The sequence below is a fragment of the Phocoena phocoena genome, chromosome 15 (genome assembly GCF_963924675.1).
Source record: "Phocoena phocoena chromosome 15, mPhoPho1.1, whole genome shotgun sequence".
In the NCBI taxonomy this organism is placed as follows: Eukaryota; Metazoa; Chordata; class Mammalia; order Artiodactyla; family Phocoenidae; genus Phocoena; species Phocoena phocoena.
Genome location: NC_089233.1, coordinates 19,935,174 through 19,952,472, shown reverse-complemented (window position 1 = coordinate 19,952,472; position 17,299 = coordinate 19,935,174). Strand labels below are relative to the sequence as shown.

The window sequence follows — 17,299 nt, the reverse complement described above, 5'->3', positions numbered from 1 at the left end:
TTCTTAACCACTGTGCCACCAGGGAGGTCCCTGTCTCCAGTTCTTATGTCATTTCTTAACCCGAAAACCACATAATACAACTGTTCACTGGGTATTTATTTACACTTGATCGTCCCAGAGACATTTAAATCTTAACATATCTTTACTACAAGATAACTGGACCAAGAATGCTCACAGCAGCCTTGTTAGCAGCCAAAAAGTGGAGACAACACAAATGCCCATAACAGAAGAACGAATAAATGTAAACGGTGAATGCTCTTCAGCAGTACAAAGAACAAATCACTGATTGAAGCATGAGTGAATTTTAAGGCCGTTAGGATGAGTGAAAGAAGCTGGATGCGAAAAACTACATGCCCTATAGAGGAAAACTTGACACTCTCACAATACTTCCGATACCAAGTGTGTGGGTTTTCCACACCAAGAAGTTCTCCACTTCTCTGTGGGCACCAACTAGGTGTTCTACAATTTAGTTCAGTTTCGGCGCTAGCTACCTGGAGTTAGTGCAGACCCCATAGGTTAAGGGCTCAGTCCTACAAGGCATCCCCCACTTTAGACTCCAATCGCAAATACTCTGGCCTCCTATTCTCCCCTGCTTTCACAGCGTTTGCTGCCATCCTGAGTCACCATTCTGCTGTGCACAGCAGCAGGCCCCTACCCCGTTGCACTGAGGACAAACATGGGCCTCATCCATCCATTTATCCAACAAAATACTTGACTAGAAAGTGTGCTAGTTGTCAGAGCAATTGCGGAGAATGAGACATAGTCCCTGCCCTGGCAGGTTTCCAGTCTGTTGGGGAAAACAAGTGAACAGACAGTTATCATGCAGTGTAAATGGGAAGTGAGGTGGACGAAGGGAGCACATAGGCACAGCCCATCCTGACAGAGAGAATCAAGGAAGGCTTCCCCGAGGAAGTGAAAACGTGGAGCGGGAGGTAACTAGGTTGGCGAAAGGGAGAGAATAGTCATCCACCCAGGAGCAAGAGTAGGTGCAAAGGCCCTGAAGTGGGAGGGAACTGGGACTCCAAGATGTGAAAGGAGGATGAAGCTGTGTTTCAGGGAAGAAGGAGCCGAGAAAATGTTGAAGAGGTTGGAGAAGCAGGTAGAGCCTGATCACACTGGGGCATCTGGGCCAGTGAAATCACCGAAGTCTTTATCCTAAAAATCATGGGTCACTACCAAAGCATTTTAAGCAGGTGGTGACTTGGTTGAGTATGAAGAAGTGGAAGATCACTGTGGCTACATGTAAAGCCCAGTGTGGAGGGAACCAAGGTGGGTTGTCCAGGTGAGAGATGATGACAGGTGGTACTGGTGGAGATGGAAAGAAGAAGGCATTCTAGAGAAAGCTGGGAGGAAGCAGTGACTGTTCCTGGTGGTGGATGAGACACGAGGGATGAAAGAGGAGTGAGGGGCCAAGGCTGGCCTCCACATCTTGGGTCTGCACTGTGGAAGCTGGGCCATGCTTTTCACCAAGCTGGGGGCACGAGCTGCAGGAGCCACAGCTTGCGGCCTGTACGTGAGTTTGAGCACGTACAAGGGCATCCTCAAACTCTGATGATGTTTTCTGTGTGCTTCTCCCTCCAGAGGGCCAAGATCAATCAGGGGACCAAGGCTCCTGAAGAAAAGACGACTAACACCATATCCAAATTTGACAACAACGGGAACAGGGACCGGATGAAACTGACCGATTTTAACTTCCTGATGGTGCTTGGAAAAGGCAGCTTTGGCAAGGTACAGTATGGCTGGGTGGTGGCACCTGCTCCAGAAGGAACAGCTAACAAGGCAGGCACATTTGCTGTTCATATATGGGGCTTACATTCCAGTGAGGGAGAGAGTGAAAAGTAAATAGAGCTACACTACAGTTGGTAACGAATACTGTGAAGGAAATGAATGGAGTGCTGTGTCACAGACAGATCAAGAAGGGACCCACTCAGATTGAGGAAGTGACGTAGAAACTGAGACCTGAAGGATGAGAATGAACCAGCCATACATTCAAAGAGCTAGGAAGGAATGTTCGCAGCAGCGAGAACGGCAAGTGCAAAGGCCCTGAGGTAGGCAAGGGCTGGGCACATTCTAGGCACCATCAGAAGGTGCTGGGGCCAAAATGTCATCAGCAGGGGGAGGTTGCAGGATGTGAGGTTGCAGAGGTGGGAGGGGCCTGATCATGCAAAGCCTTAGAATCTGTGATGAGAAGTTTGGATTTTATTCACAGCACAGAGGGGAGCCACTGAAAGTCTTAAGCAGAGAAGTGACATGATCAGATTTGGTTTGGGAAAAGATTACTCTTGCAGCTGAGAATGGAGATGGTTCTTTTCAAACAGCAGCACAGTTGAAGGATGACCTGGGACTCGTAGAGTGATTCTGGATGCTATTATAGGTACTAGGAGATGCAGTTTTACTGAAGTTGAGATTGTGTTATAAGTATTCCTGACTTGTTTAGTGTTGTGAGTCTTTTAATCCCTGTGTGTGCCACCAGTATGTCTCATATCAATCTCAGACCATGAACTCAGGTGTGCAAAAATATCAAATTTCTTCCCCATCTCTGTAGCTTAAGTCAAAAATCTGGGAGTTATCCTTGCCTCCTCTTTGTCCTCCCCTTACCCCAGCCGTGCATAATCCATTAGTTAGTCTGGATAGGTCCTCCTCCAAAGCATATCATGAATTTACCGAGTTCTCTCCATCTTCACTAATGCAGCCCTAATCTATGCCATACAATACCGTCTGGACCACTGCAGACATTCCTAACTGGTTTCCCTGCTTCCACTCTTGTGACCTATAATTAATACACTTCTATGCAGCAGCCATAGTTATTTTTAAAAACTTACATTAGGTCAAATCACTCCCACGCTTAAAACCCTCCAATGACTTCACAAGTAGAATAAATTCTATACTGTGTCCTTGGCTTACATCACCCTTTAAATTCTGATCAGTTTAAATTGTTCTCTGTTTGATACCTTCTTTTCCTTTGCTTCTCCCCATCACCCATTGTGCTTGGGCCGCATGAGGTTCTTTGAGACATACAAAGCTCCCTCCTCTCTTCGAGCTTTTGTGATGCTGTTTGCTTTATTCTTTGCAGAGCTGGATCTTTCTTGTAATTCCCATCTCTACTTAGCTATCACCTCTTCTGAGAAGTCTTCCCTAACTACCACTGAAAGAGCCACTCATTCATTCTCCATTATACTGAACTCTCTCCTAGCACCCATCACCAGATGATACTTCTCTTGCTTGTTTGTTGGTTTGTCTCCTTGTTCTAAGATCTGAGCTCCACCAGAGCCAGGAGCCCTGTCATGTTCACCAGTGGACTTCCAGTGCCTGTGGATTGAATTCATTCAGGGTCTAGACTGAGTGCGTGAATTTTCTCTGTGGGCCACAAGGTCCATCCGTCTGCTGTGATGGACTAAGGAATCTGAGGTGGTGGCCCAAAGTTTGAAGAGCCTCGGCAGGGAGTGAGAATAGAGAGTAGGAACACGGAATAAGATTGCTGAGCAGCCTGGAGGTCCAAAAGGCTAGAGAATAAGCAGTAGTGATGGTGGAGGTCCATGCCACTGTGTCCTTTTTGCCAGCAGCTCTGAGCAGCCTGGGGGTGGAGATGGAGAAGCAGATGGTGGATTTGAGCTAAGGATGGTGATTAGCAGGATCGGTGCCCTAGAATATCCCAGTGATAAGGGAGTCAAGGCTTCTGGGAAGAGGGATGCCCACTACAGATCCAACAGAGCCTGTTCTAGCAGGTACTCAGCAAAGGTGTCCTGAATAAATGAATAAAAAGGACATCCAGACTGGAAGGAAGTCAGAGCAGAAAGAGGGTTATAACCTTGGGGAGGAAGAAGGAGTCTAGAGGCCTAGGGATGAGAAACAAGTGGTTGAGGCCAATAGATTTAAAATGCTAGGAAGACTAAAGGCATTTAGATTTCAAAGATGGGGGGGTTTCCCTGATGACAAGGAAGAATGGAGCCTAAATGAAGAGGAGGTTCTAATCAGCTGAGGCTGTCGGAGAGTTTTAAAAAATTAAATTATATTTTTAATAAGCAGTGTTTTCACGTGGTTCATAATTAAAATTATATTAAAAGGATAAACACTGAGAAGTCTTTTGCTCCCACTCAGGTTCACATCCTTCTGTGCCCCCTCGCTGCTACTGCCCTCCGTATACAAACTGTTTTGTTAATTTGCATCTTTCCAGTTTCTCTCTGCTAATTTAACGAATAGAAATATGCATATTTATTCTTGTCCTTGTTGCCTCAAAAGTTAGCAGACCACACACATACTTCTTCACCTTTTTGATCACTCAGCAGTACAGATTGGAGAGTTTTTGATTGAGGAATGGAAGTTCTGGAGGGTCTTACAGAAAGGATTGGGGTTGGGGGGTGGGTAGAGAAGTGGGAGAGTGGGTCTTGGGGAACAGTGAGGGAATGAGAGAGAATAGATCATATGTTTCCATGGAAACTGTTATACTAATTGAGAGTTCTGTTCCAGACTGGGGATGTGGTATCAAATAAATCACAGAGGAAGACAACAGTATGTCATGAAAGCAAGCTAGAATAACAAAAACCTCTACCATCCTTTAAAACGTAGAGTAATCCTTTGCAACTCTTGTTTTGCCAGTCGCGGTTTTAAATTAATGTGGTTTTATATTTGAATGCCTACTTTTACCATTTTTCAGTCTTGTGGGATATATACATCAACCCCCTTAAATGCAAGAACACAGCAGCAGTAACTGCTCCCCCGCCAGAGATGAAAGACAGGGACCGTTGGGTAATCTGTTCACACCTCCCCTCCCGCAGGCCCACTGTATCAGATCTGGCCCAGAAAAACATGCTCTTAGAGACAGTAATAATTTGTGGAGCGAGTAGGGAGAGACACAAGCATTTTGCTAAGACCTATGAAAATGAAACAAGGGGCAAAGCAAGTGTGAAGGCCATTGAGTTCCAAACGAGTAAACCCTGTTTCAAAAACTTTAAAAAGAAGAAAAATTTGGAGAGTTTGCTTTCCTGACCATGTGAATGTGTTTCCCTGGGAGCGTTATCGCACCAGGGCAGGGCCTCTTGGCATGTCTGGCTTACTTGGAGATAGACGCCCTCTAGAACTTTTGTTGCAGAGCGTTTGCATGTATTATTCATTTGTTATTTAATGTTTATTTTTATAGCTTTATCCTCTCTATTTTTTCTGATTTCTTGAACCTTTGACTTCTGCTTTGCCAACCTTTACACTTTTCAAGAATTTTACCTCTGTGGTTGTCGAGTGATTTCTGCAGCTAAAATTGTGCTCCAGATATATAAATTGGGCAGATATGCACTGTTCAGACTGATGATACAAGTGGGGCTTATAAAGTAAAACAGCAAGTCTCTGATAAGGTGTATACACAGCACAAATACAGCTCTGTACCTTACAGACTTGATTCCCCTAATTCTAAAGTGCCATAATAAATATCCGTTGGATATTTAATTCATGCTAGTATCACTTGCTTTCTGAGACTTCAGATGTGCTTGTGGTACTGATTTGTATGATCCAGATGTTTTTAGAAAATCATGGTGGGAAGTTTGAATGAGGGCTTTCTTATTTTCTTATACTCGTGGACTCCTGCCTGTGGAGGATACTGGCCTGCTGGGGGGGTTGGCGGTGTGGGGAGGGCAGGAACGTGTTGTGGTGGACCTAGAGCTAACATAAAGAAGAGCTATCATAGGAAAAGATCAGTAATAGAAAAAAATGAAAATAGCCCAAATGTTTATCAGTAGTGTGAAAGTTAAACATATAATGGTGGATATCATGGATATGGATATGATACCTTCAAAAGGATGAGGTCTTTGTGTCTCTCGTATCTCTCGTATCTCTGTCTGTCTGTCTATCTGTCATCATGGACAGATGTCCATGACACAGTTTCAAGTAGAAATAGAAGCAAATCACAGAACATTATGATTAGTAATATAAAATACACTGTACACAGAATAATTCTATTTATGGAACGTACTCATAGCTCCTACTCTCTTTGAACTTCCCCCCAACATTTTATTAGGAAAAACTTTAAAAATACAGAAAAGTTAAAACAATTATACAATGAACACCCATAATACCCAATACCTAGATTCTGCAGCCAGCATTTGACTGTATATGCGCGATCACATGTCTCTCCATCTCTTTGTCAACCCATTTTTTAATGCGTTTCAAACCAAGATGCAGATATCGGTACACTTCTCCCCTGAACTCTTCAGCATGCATTTCATTTAACCAGAATTCAATATTTGTTTTTGATCATTTTAAGGTAATAAAATTTACATACAACAAAATGCACAAGGAAGTGTATCATTCTATGAATTTTGAAAAATGCATACTTAAAAACCCAGTGGGAGTATAAACATTAATCAAAAAAAAAAATCACACTAACAGATATAAAGTACAACCGTGATGTTTGCCGTCTGCTGGGAGAGCCTGCGGGAGTGGGATCGGCCCTGGCCAAAGTCAGGGAAGGCTTCTGGGAGGAAGAGGCTCTTGAGCTTTATCTAAAGGATGAGCTAAGTTAACTGTGCAAAGAGGGGAGGGAGTAAGTGGAAATCTCAGAATGTCTCTTCTGGGACTTCCCTGACGGTCCAGTGGTTAAGATTCTGTGCTAATGCAGGGGCCGCGGTTTTGATGCCTGGTTGGGGAACTAAGATCCCACATGCAGCGTGGCAAAAAAAAAAAAGAACATCTCTTCTTCCAGAGCCCACACACCTAACCTCCTTTATTAGTTAGGGTGGATCCAACTGCCATAACAAAAAGACCCCTCCATCTATACTGGCGCCGACACAATAGAAGTTTAATGTTCATTCATGTAACAGTCCAAGATGGGTGTTCCTGGCCTCACCCACGCTCTCCATATGGTGATTAAGTGACCCAGGTTCCTTCCATCTTACACAGCCCCATCAAACCCTACAGCCTTGTTTTTGTCTATACTCAGAGTGCGGGGGGGGAAAGAGTACAGAGTACATCACTTCTGCCTACACGCTATTACAGAGAATTTAGTCACATGACTCAGTGCAAGGGACACTGGGAGAACAATTTTGATGGAAAGATAGTTGTCTCAGCCATACACCCTACTTTTCAGCTCTGGTTGGAATTCTTGGTGACATGAAAGACCTTCTGACTTTAACCTTTAGAACTCCCAGTTTTCATGCCCCACAAACAAAAAACTTTAAGCTTCTCTTCTCGATGACATTTCCTTGTGCTCAAATCATGGAACGTGCCAGGTGTTAGTGCTGCTTTTCCTGAAGCATAGCATAAGCCAGGAATAAATCAAGTAGGAAGAAGTCAGCAGCTTATAAAATTAAAAGGAAAAGTGGCAAGTCTTTAGAAACTGAGTGCCCCGGTATTACATTTATCTCTTCAAAAAGTCCCATTCAGGTCTGCTGCTCTGTATGCATCGAAGATGATCAGAAATTAAAAGTTGAGAGGTGAGAGACAAAACCATTAAGCCTCCCTTCTGGTGTTTGACTTTCCTAGAATAATGCCCAAGAGGCTGATGATATTAAGTGCCTGAGTGTCACTAAGGAGGCCATTTAGTGTTAGCCAGTGGCCCCTTTCCTATGGCACCCCAGAGACTCAGCATTTGTGTGCCACTCTCCAAGGTGCTGACACCAACTCCCTTGGCTCCAGATTCAGACTGTACAAAAGGGTTGAGTATAGCCTTGGCCAAGTTTCCCAACTATTACCTATTTATGCACTTGTTTTTATTTTTTTTGTTTATTTTTTTAAGCACGTACATACCTCCTTTATACTATCTTAAATATTTTCTCTCTCTCTTTTTTTTTGGCCGCGTTGCGTGACTTGTGGGATCTTAGTTCCCTGACCAAGGATTGAACCCGGGCCCTCGGCAGTGAGAGCGCAGTCCTGAACTCTGGACTGCCAGAGAATTCCCCTTAAATATATTTTTTAAATTGATTTAATTGACTGCCTTTTCTTCTTCTTAGCATTGCCCTAAGTGATAATGTATTTGAAATCACAGGCTTCATCTAGCAGTCATATATTTATTTTAATATATTCTTAGGAGAGTTTATTAAAAGAAAAATAATTTTGTCCTTGTATTGCCGATGGTAGAAGTGCCACATTTTTTGAAAAACTGCCTTCAAGATCTTACACTCACATGGCAATTTGGTACTTCAATTACCACTGTATTCCTAAGAGCATGAAGTCTTTTGCTACATTTTTTGTATATATCTGGAAGCTACAGAACATCTCTGATCTTCCCTCTCCCCTATATCCTTTCCTTTAGATGAGAAGCATGCTCAGCATTTCCTGTCTCCTTAAAGATGTTTTCTGTGACCTTGACTCTCCCTTCGCTGTCCTGTACTCACTGAGTATATCCAGAGAATCAAACTGCTCTTCTGAGATTTGCTGCCTACACTTCCTCCCCACTCACCTGTACCTTATCCTTTTGCCTTGTGACTCCTACTCTCAGCTACTTCTGAATCGCCCGTCTCCCAGGTTATCAGTGATCTCGTAGCTCCGAACTCTCCAGATCTGAGCGCAAGGCATGGTGGCTGCTTACGACAGCAGAGGGCAGACATGAGGGAGAGGAACTGAGACTGAGATTGGAACCCATACCGGGGAGGAGTATCACTTTTATAATAACTGCCCACTGACAGCATGATTAAGGATGTATTCATTCAACAAATGTGTATTGAGCATTTACTATGTGCCAGGCACTGTTCACTGGCTGTGAACAAAACAGACAAAAATATCTGCCCTCATGGAACATATATTCTTGTGGTGGCAGTAGTGATGAAGATGATGATGTCACCTAACATTTTGAGTCCTTACTATAGGCCAGGCTTTGTTGTAAGTGCTTTGTATGTTTCGGCTCATGTTTATGCTGTGATGTAGCTACTTATATCCCCATTTTACAGATGAGGAAAGGAGATGCGGGAAGTTGAAATAAGTTGGTAAAGTCACAGAGCTCGTCAGGGACATTTAACGGACCAGGTTTGGTGTAGATGTGTGTGATCTTAGGCTCTTGATTGCCTTGATACTTAAAACTTGCATTTCTAGTCTCAACAGTGGTCGCCTTGCCATGTCACAAACATATTCTAGAAGGTTAACCGTTTTCCCCTCTTATTTTCTCATTTCCCCCTCTCTGCTCTTTGCCTCTAAGTATAAGCAGAGTTTGCATGCCTTGTTCTCACTCTGAGCCTTTGCCATTAGACAAATGCCACGTGCATGGTGATGGAAGGCTCCAGATTTTCTGTTCTCCCTCCTCACTCTGTGTTTGTCAATTAGCTATGCATGTGCGAACACCCGTTGGAACTGTGAGCCATCAACAGGGATTCCTGGGAGGGCTCCTGAGAATGGGCTACTCTCTTCTAGAGCCTGCCCTTCTCACCTCCTCTACAGGCTTCAGCTCGTGGGGTCCTCCAAGTCTTGGAGGCATCTCTAGTGTGTGTGGTTCCTCAGCTGGTTCCCTTTCCACCATCACCCTCCATTTCTTGTAACCCTCACCAGCTCTATCTCCCATCCCCACCCTCTACAATTCCACTTGCCCATCTCCATTGCCTCCAACTTTTGAGCTCATACTAAATGCCAGGGATCATGCTATGGATGTATATGCATCACACATCCTATTATTTCTTACCACAGTCATGCAAGGTAGTTACTGATGTTAACCCTATTACACCTATTTGGAAATTGGAAGTCAGAGAGATTGAGTGACCTCCCCGAGACTACACAGTTGGGGATAGGCAGGACCAGGACTTGAAATCAGGTGTTGTGATTCCAGTTGCCTCTTTCCATCCCTAACAGCACTCTTCTCTACTTTTGGGTCCACTCATCTCCACCAAACTGCTAGTCTTTTCGTTTTTGAAACAGTTTCAAAACTGCTATGGAGACTTTTGCGGGTTCTTCCTTACACCATGAAAAAAAGTTAAAACCTGTATCTTACGACTGCTTTGGCATCAGGACAAATGTATTAATATTGCATGTTAAAGCAGTTTCTTCAGCCTAAAAGTTCATTTTTTTTTCTTGTGATTCTAAAAGAAAGTAAACCACTTGCATGAGCCCCTACAGAGATCGTGGTCCCCAGTGTGCTTGAAGTTGGCCCTGGTGGCTAACACTAGCTCCCCAACAGCACACAACCTCCAAGCTGTCTCCCCAAAAGCCACTGGGGTCCTTAATTAGTATGTGCTTTGAGTTTGGGCACAAGAGAACAACCCAGACAGAGCTCCAAGCCCCGGACTCCAATGTCTTCTGCTGGATCCAAGGGCAGCACTGAATTACCGCAGGAAGAAATTTCCTGAGGAGATGAAAAGGCAGTTTCGTTTCTACCAGTAACAAAGGCCTTTCCTGAAGTCCCAGAGCTCCCGTGGTGGGAGTCTATCCTAATTTTAATCTCATTAGTAGTGTGGCTTCACATGCACACATATACGTCCATACATTAGAGGTGGTTATATAATCCTCCAGACAAAAGCTCTTCCCTTTACTTCAACCTGCTTTGCTATCTTCCTGCACCATATGGTGAGTCCCGTATCATGTGGTTCACAGATAGCTCAAAGTCTTCGCTACCTGTTCCCTTAATCCTCTTCCAGAGAACCTTTTGACACTTACTGTCTGATCTTGGACTCCTGCCTTCTCTTTGGTTCTATCCCAATTATGGCACCTTCCTCCCGGCCCCTAGTCTTTCGTATGCAATTCTGACTGCTGTGGGGTTTTTTTGCCAACTCATTTTCCCCAGTCACGGTGAGGCCCTTCCACTTTCCGAATTCATCCAGGTCTCTCATCAATGAAGTGACTTACTGCTTCTCTGTAGCCCCTACATTCACCGCTCAGAGGATAGTAAATTACAGAACAAAAAAGCACAAGGGTCTGTTTTCCCAATAAAATGAATTATATCAAGGAAAGGGAAACATCTGGAATTCAGGTTTCCTTGTCAAGCCACAGGGAGTAAAGGGGGATTTATTGGACAGACATGGCATGTTCCTGTGTATCTCCCAACATCCAAAGGCAGGAAGTGCAGCTGGGACCAGAAAGTTCCAGGAACCCAGCATTCATTGTCTCCATCCTGGGGATCCCAATCTGTCACCTTGGCTTCTTGCTGACATCTCTCACTGTGGATGTGCATCAGTGTTACCTCCTTCAGCCTTATGTCACTTCTCAATTCTCAATGTCTAATTCCCAAATCTAGAGTAGTCTAGAATTTAAAACCCCAGGAAAGAGACTGACGGACCAGTATGGCTCAGTGATCATGTGATCCAGTTAGCTGTGGCCAAAGGGACAGGTCACTTTTCCAGCCATCTGTCAGGAAGGACAACAGGAACAGACTCTCTGAAAAGCAAATGTAATGTGGGTAGTTCCTCGAGGAGAAGGAAGAAAATATTGTCTGTCTGGCACACAGGCCAGTGTTTCCTTTAAGTCTGTATATTCTTCAAAACGTTGTCTGGCTCTTTGGGAAAAATAATACAAAGTTAAATCTAGTCCTCTTACTGAAGGGCCAGATAGAGCCTATTAACAGGGAAGCTCTGTCTTGGGCGATAATTCACGGCCTCTGGTCCAATTATCGTGCTGTCATAGTTCACCCTCCACACATCCATCTCAACTGCATCTTTATGTGCTATTTCAGAAATTCTAGACCCGTTAAGATATTGAATCCCTGTTTACTAACAACATTACCCATAATCTTTTCTACAAAAAACGTGATAGCAGAGACCTATAGATTTTAATCATCCAACACCCATGGTAAATATTTTGAATGTACACCTACAGATGGTTAATATAATTAAACATGCCATAGTTTGTTTCAATCCTTCCCCGCCCCTCAGGTCTGTTTGATATTATGTATTGACCTCTCTGAAAATCACTGCAGAGATTGTATTTTGAGTGCTGAGAACCTGTCTAAGTGTTTTATATGCACTGCTTGTTTCATCTTCACAACGATCTTATGGGGTGGGTGCTGTCATTATCCCCATTTTACATGAGGGAATGGAGGCTCAGAGAGTTGAGAGACTTCCAGATTCATGCAGTGGTGGATGCAGGTCCAAACCCCGAACGCATGACCACTGTGCCACCCAGCCTCAACATGCTCCACTCCTGCCTTAGAGAAAACCCATTCTCCATTAGTCTGTGACACCAATCATAAAGGGAGGCTTGTGTGCACAGAGCAGATCAGATTATAGGGAAACAGGCTTCCTTTGTGCGCCTAATAGTTGAAACGAATGACAGACCCTTAAGGGTTTCATTGCGTTTTCTTTTGGTAAAAGCCATCAGTTATTGGTTTGTTTTCCCAGGAACTGTTTAAAAAAGAGTCAAATTAAATCTGCTTTTATTTTAACCAGCTAGTTTTGTCAGATATAACATGTGATTCAAAGAAAATTGACTAAGCAAACCTACAGGACACCAGCATTGATTTGAGCTCAAGAGAACACTTCAATAACTCGAATGGATACCTACCAGTTCCACCATATCAGTTCTATGATATCAATAATTAGAGGTGATACAACCCAGAGTTTTGAAATAATAGTTCTTTTGCATTTCTTATTACAACCCAATCAAACACTTCTTATTAAATCCAACTAAGCCTCTTCATTTAAAACTCAGGGCTCGGCGTTTCAAGTTTAAACCTTCTTATTCCCTCTCCTCCCTCTTTCCAGCAGTGACTGTGAGTCATTCCTTCCATGGGTGTAGTGACATTTGCTTAACAATAGCAAGTCCGCATAAGCCAGAGATGACTCGGCGGAAAGTACCTCCATTCTAAACTTCGTTTCACACTTCCACTGGCTTTCTCTGCTAGTGGGCAAAAATTCAACTTGATTAAATCTAATGTGTGACGTGGCATCACTTTAAGAGGCTTAAATCTTAATGACACGTGTCACCCTGACCTCTGATCTGAAAACTCAATTTATCTACCACCCAGTTCCATGCCTCCCCCATTATCAACATCCCCACTAGAGTGGTACCTTCGTTACGATCGATAAGCCTACACTGACATATCATGATCACCCAAAGTCTGCAATTCACATTAGGGTTCATTCCTGGTGGTGTACGTTCTGCGGGTTGGGACAGATGTATAATGACACGCTTCAGCCATTATAGTATCATACAGAGTAGTTTCACTGCCCTAAAAATCCTCTGCACTCTGCCTGTTCATCCCTCCCACCCCCTACCCCCTAGCAACCACTGATCTTTTTACTGTCTCCATGGTTTTGCCTTTTCCAGAATGTCATATAGTTGGAATCATACGGTACGTAACCATATAAAGAGATTTTATTTTAAATATGGAAAACCTTACATAATAAATCATGAAATAACCCAGTTGGTCTGCACACTATCACTGCTCTTATTTTTGTCTTACCAACTTGAAGATTGTATCCAAAAAGTGCTTCAGTCCTACCCAGATCCACACTATTAACTCCCAGTTAGCACCTTTTCCCCACTATACCACTTTTCAGTTTTTCCTGAAGTACTTCCTCAGTTTGCAAGTCCACCCAGTTGCTCCTCCAGAGCAAGCTATTAGAAGCCAGAAACCATTTCTAGACTGCTAACTTCCAGTTTGCTGCTAGAGGCGAATGCATTTGATTCCCCCAAACCACATGATTTCATATTCGATTAGTGTGTCCACCATCAAATATAAAATTTAAACACACATATGTGTGGATACATATGCTTAGAAAATCTGACCCAAAGTTTGAACAGTAACAGTACACTTTGGGGGATTAAAATTAGGGCCTTAAGATAACCTAGAACATGTTAGGACATCTTCATGTCTGGTGAAAGTTGAAAGTTAGGAGAACCTCAAAAGGTAAAGAATTCATCAACTCTGATGAACGTAGTGTATTGAGTTCTGTCTATATGTTAAGCTCTTATGACAGGTATCATTGAAGCATCATCATGGCCCTGTGAATCGGTGGACTCTTGTCTAGATTTATCCCCACATCTACTTACAAGGTCTCCTGGTAGGAATGGCTCTGCCCCTCATTCCAGGCCTCTGGTTGTCAGGGCTTGGGTGGCTTAAGCCGTCTCTTCATCCCCGGCTCAGTCTGAAGGAGGGCTCTGCTGGAGATGAGTCTGTGAAGACCTGGAGTCCAGGGTATATCGTCACTTCCCCATTCAGAATTTCAGAAGATGACAGATGGTCTGCTGATTCCTCAGGGAAGTTCCGTCTGGACTGAGCATGTAGCTCCCTGCAGGAGAGTCCCCTTAGCCTCTCCCGGAGGGCGGGTGCCAGCCCCACCTCTAAACACAGACAGTAAGACCTTGCCTTTCATTCTGGGCTTCGCATAAGGATCTCCTGGGAAATAGATTTTGCAGAAATTTTGGTCTATTGCTCTAATTCACTTTCTGCCACCTGGAGACTGCGGGAAAGAGCCACTGTACCCACCATTCCTCTTATTCTCTGTATTTATTCTTTCACTTTAACCATATGGCTTTCTGTGTGCAGGCTCTGAGTTTTACCTGCGTTACGTCACTCTGACAACAGCCTGCTGAGGGAGGAACTATCATTATGCCCCTTTTACATATGAGGGAACTGAGACTCAGAGAGGCTGAGTAACTTGCCCAAGATCACACAGCAAGCACATGATAGAGTTAAACTTTGAACTCGTGATTCCAGAGATGAACTTGTACCTACTGTGATTTTACAGTTCTAATTAGATATGAACTTCCAGCTTATCAGATTCTGTCAAGGTCAAAATCACATTCTTATGTTAAACAGCTTGTCAGGATACCTGCCATGCTGTAAAGAGATGAGGATGTGTGGACGCTCACCTTCATTTAGTAACCTGGCCGCACCCAAGTCTCTCTCAAAACCCTACTCCCGAGTGAGCAGACGCCCTTGGAAGAACAGTGGCCAGTGTCTGCCCAGCGCTCCAGCCCCTGATTACAATACCATCCTGATGGCCTCTGGCCAGCTCATCACCTCGTCCTCTCCCAGGGCAGGCCACACAGGAAGGTCGCAGATATTTAGAAGGTTCCGATTTAATTGGTCTGGAGTGGGGCCCAAGCATCAGCCGGTAAGGGCTCCCCAGGGAATTCTCATGTGCAACCTGGAGAAAGAGGAGCTCAGTACGAGCAGGCGAGGCAAACCCAAGGAAGGGGTGGAGGAGGGGAGGAGACGGGATTTGCCTTAAGACTTAGAACTGAGCTGATTTAAAGTGCTCTCTGGGCTTCCCTGGTGGCGCAGTGGTTGAGAGTCCGCCTGCCGATGCAGGGGACACGGGTTCATGCCCCGGTCCGGAAGGATCCCACATGCCGCGGAGCGGCTGGGCCCGTGAGCCATGACCGCTGAGCCTGCGCGTCCGGAGCCTGTGCTCCGCAACGGGAGAGGCCACAACAGTGAGAGGCCCGTGTACCGCAAAAAAAAAAAAAAAATTAAAGTGCTCTCTGCTCTGCAGGTCTTCGGAGGGACTGGGTGGAGCCCAAGCAGGAGACAGTCCCAGAGGGCGGGGGACCCTCAAAGAGACAGAACCCTAAAATAGAGGAGGGTACACACCTTGCAGCAGATCAGACCCGCACCCCACCTTGTCCACAGCCAGCTCCCTAGCGTGGCGGGTGTGGGAGAGGCCGGGAGAGGGGCTCGTGGTCCCCCTGGAGGCCTGCACTGTACACACCCGGCTTAACTTGCTTCTCCATCCCTCTCCCGTGCACCCTCAGCTCCCTGCACCTTACCGATCCTCTCCTCTCAAATTAGTGTTCGGGGACACTGTGAGCCCCAAATGTGTCTCTGTCTGTCTCTATTTTAGATGCACCATCTGAGTTCATCAAGTTAGCATCTTTTCCAGACACCCGTGTGTTAGTCAAGCTTGCAGGCGCTGACAGTGCTAGATGGTGTGGTCTCTCCTCCTCTTCTGACCCTGTCATAGGGATATTATTCAGAACATTGTCCACGGCGGCAATGCGTGTTCAGGATCCATGTGAGACATTTCCTTTAGGCCTAAGTTCTAGGGAAAGCTTATTTTTCTCCTCAAAAAATGATTTTCCCTGTAGAAAATATGAACTTCTGTTGTCATTTCGTGTACCTCTGGTTGCTTTGGCCTCTGGGAAGCTGATAGTACAACACATACAAACACACACACTATATTTATAATATAGGCATATACATACACGCTATGTGCTATATACTCATTTTAACCAGATTTATCAAGGTATAATTTACATATGATAAAATCTACTTGTTTAATATTATATAATGTTGAATGCTACCTCAAATTCATTGTGAATTATAGGTTGGATGTAGCCATAGATAAATTAAACAATGCTGAGAACCAAGTAACTAAAGATCTTTAGTGACCTAGATCTAGGGATTTTTTTTTTTTAAACTACTTCACCCTCACTCAGATTTTTTCATTCATTTATTCGAGAAATATTTATTGAGTGTCTAGATGTTGGGGATGTGACAGCAAACCAGTCAAACAAAACAGCTGTTCTCCTGTACTAGGGAGGGAGGAAAAGAAACAAACGGCGATTAATAGAATGCCAGGTGTGGGAAGAAAGACGAAGTAGTGGAAGGGGATGGGGAGTGACAAAGGGGCTGCAACTTTAGGGAGGATCTCTGCAAGGAAGTCACACTGAACGAGGTGAGGGACCAAACTCTTGGGTGTATCTGGGGGAAGGATCCTGCGGGCAGGACAGAGTGTACGTGGAGGTTGGGAGCAGGTAGAGCGGAAACAATTATCTAGGAGGCAATTGCTGGAGACCAGGGTGGGGATCGTGGTGGCTTAGATCAGGAAGGAGGTTGGGTATGGCATGTACTTTGAATGCAGAGCTAACAAAACTTGTTGATGCACTGGATGAGATGTAAGAGAGAGGAATTGAGGGAGGCTCAGTTTGGCTTTGGACTTGCGGCAGGTGTCTGTTGAAGTTGGGGGAGTGGGGAGTGGGGCCTTGGTCCCTAACTATCTCTGCCCTCTCCCCTTAGTAAGCACATGGACACACAAGTCCCTCGGGGCAAATCTCCTTAGCCAGTTGAGAGCTGGAAATTGATGCTGTGTACAGGGATCACAAGTGGTCCCCTTGGTCCTTCTCTGAAAAGATGAAGCTGATGATAACCACGGTAGTGGTTAGAATTGTCTCCCCTCAATATATATTTTCAAGTTCTAACTACTGATACTGTGAATTTGACCGTATTTGGGGATAGGGTCTTTGCAGATGTCATCAAGTTCAGAGTTCAGACGGGATTAGCGTGGGCCCCGATCCAATGACTGGTCTCCTTATAAGAAGAGGAAATTGGGGCAGAGACACAGGGAGGAGCACCGTGTGAAGACAGAGGCAGAGATTGGAATGATGTGTCCATAAACCAACGATTGCTGGCAACCACATAAGCTGGGAGAGAGGCATGGAATAGATTCTCTCAGAG

The 17,299-nt window shown here is 44.6% G+C and overlaps 1 protein-coding gene across 2 annotated transcripts in view; it reads left to right on the top strand.

Moving 5' to 3' along the window:
• Positions 1–17,299, top strand: part of PRKCB (protein kinase C beta) — a 313,357-nt gene that overhangs the window by 230,112 nt on the left and 65,946 nt on the right. For both annotated transcript variants that reach the window (XM_065892367.1, XM_065892365.1), the window contains exon 9: positions 1,582–1,728. In XM_065892367.1, coding sequence (XP_065748439.1) covers positions 1,582–1,728 — 147 coding nt within the window. The remainder of the gene's footprint in view (positions 1–1,581; positions 1,729–17,299) is intronic.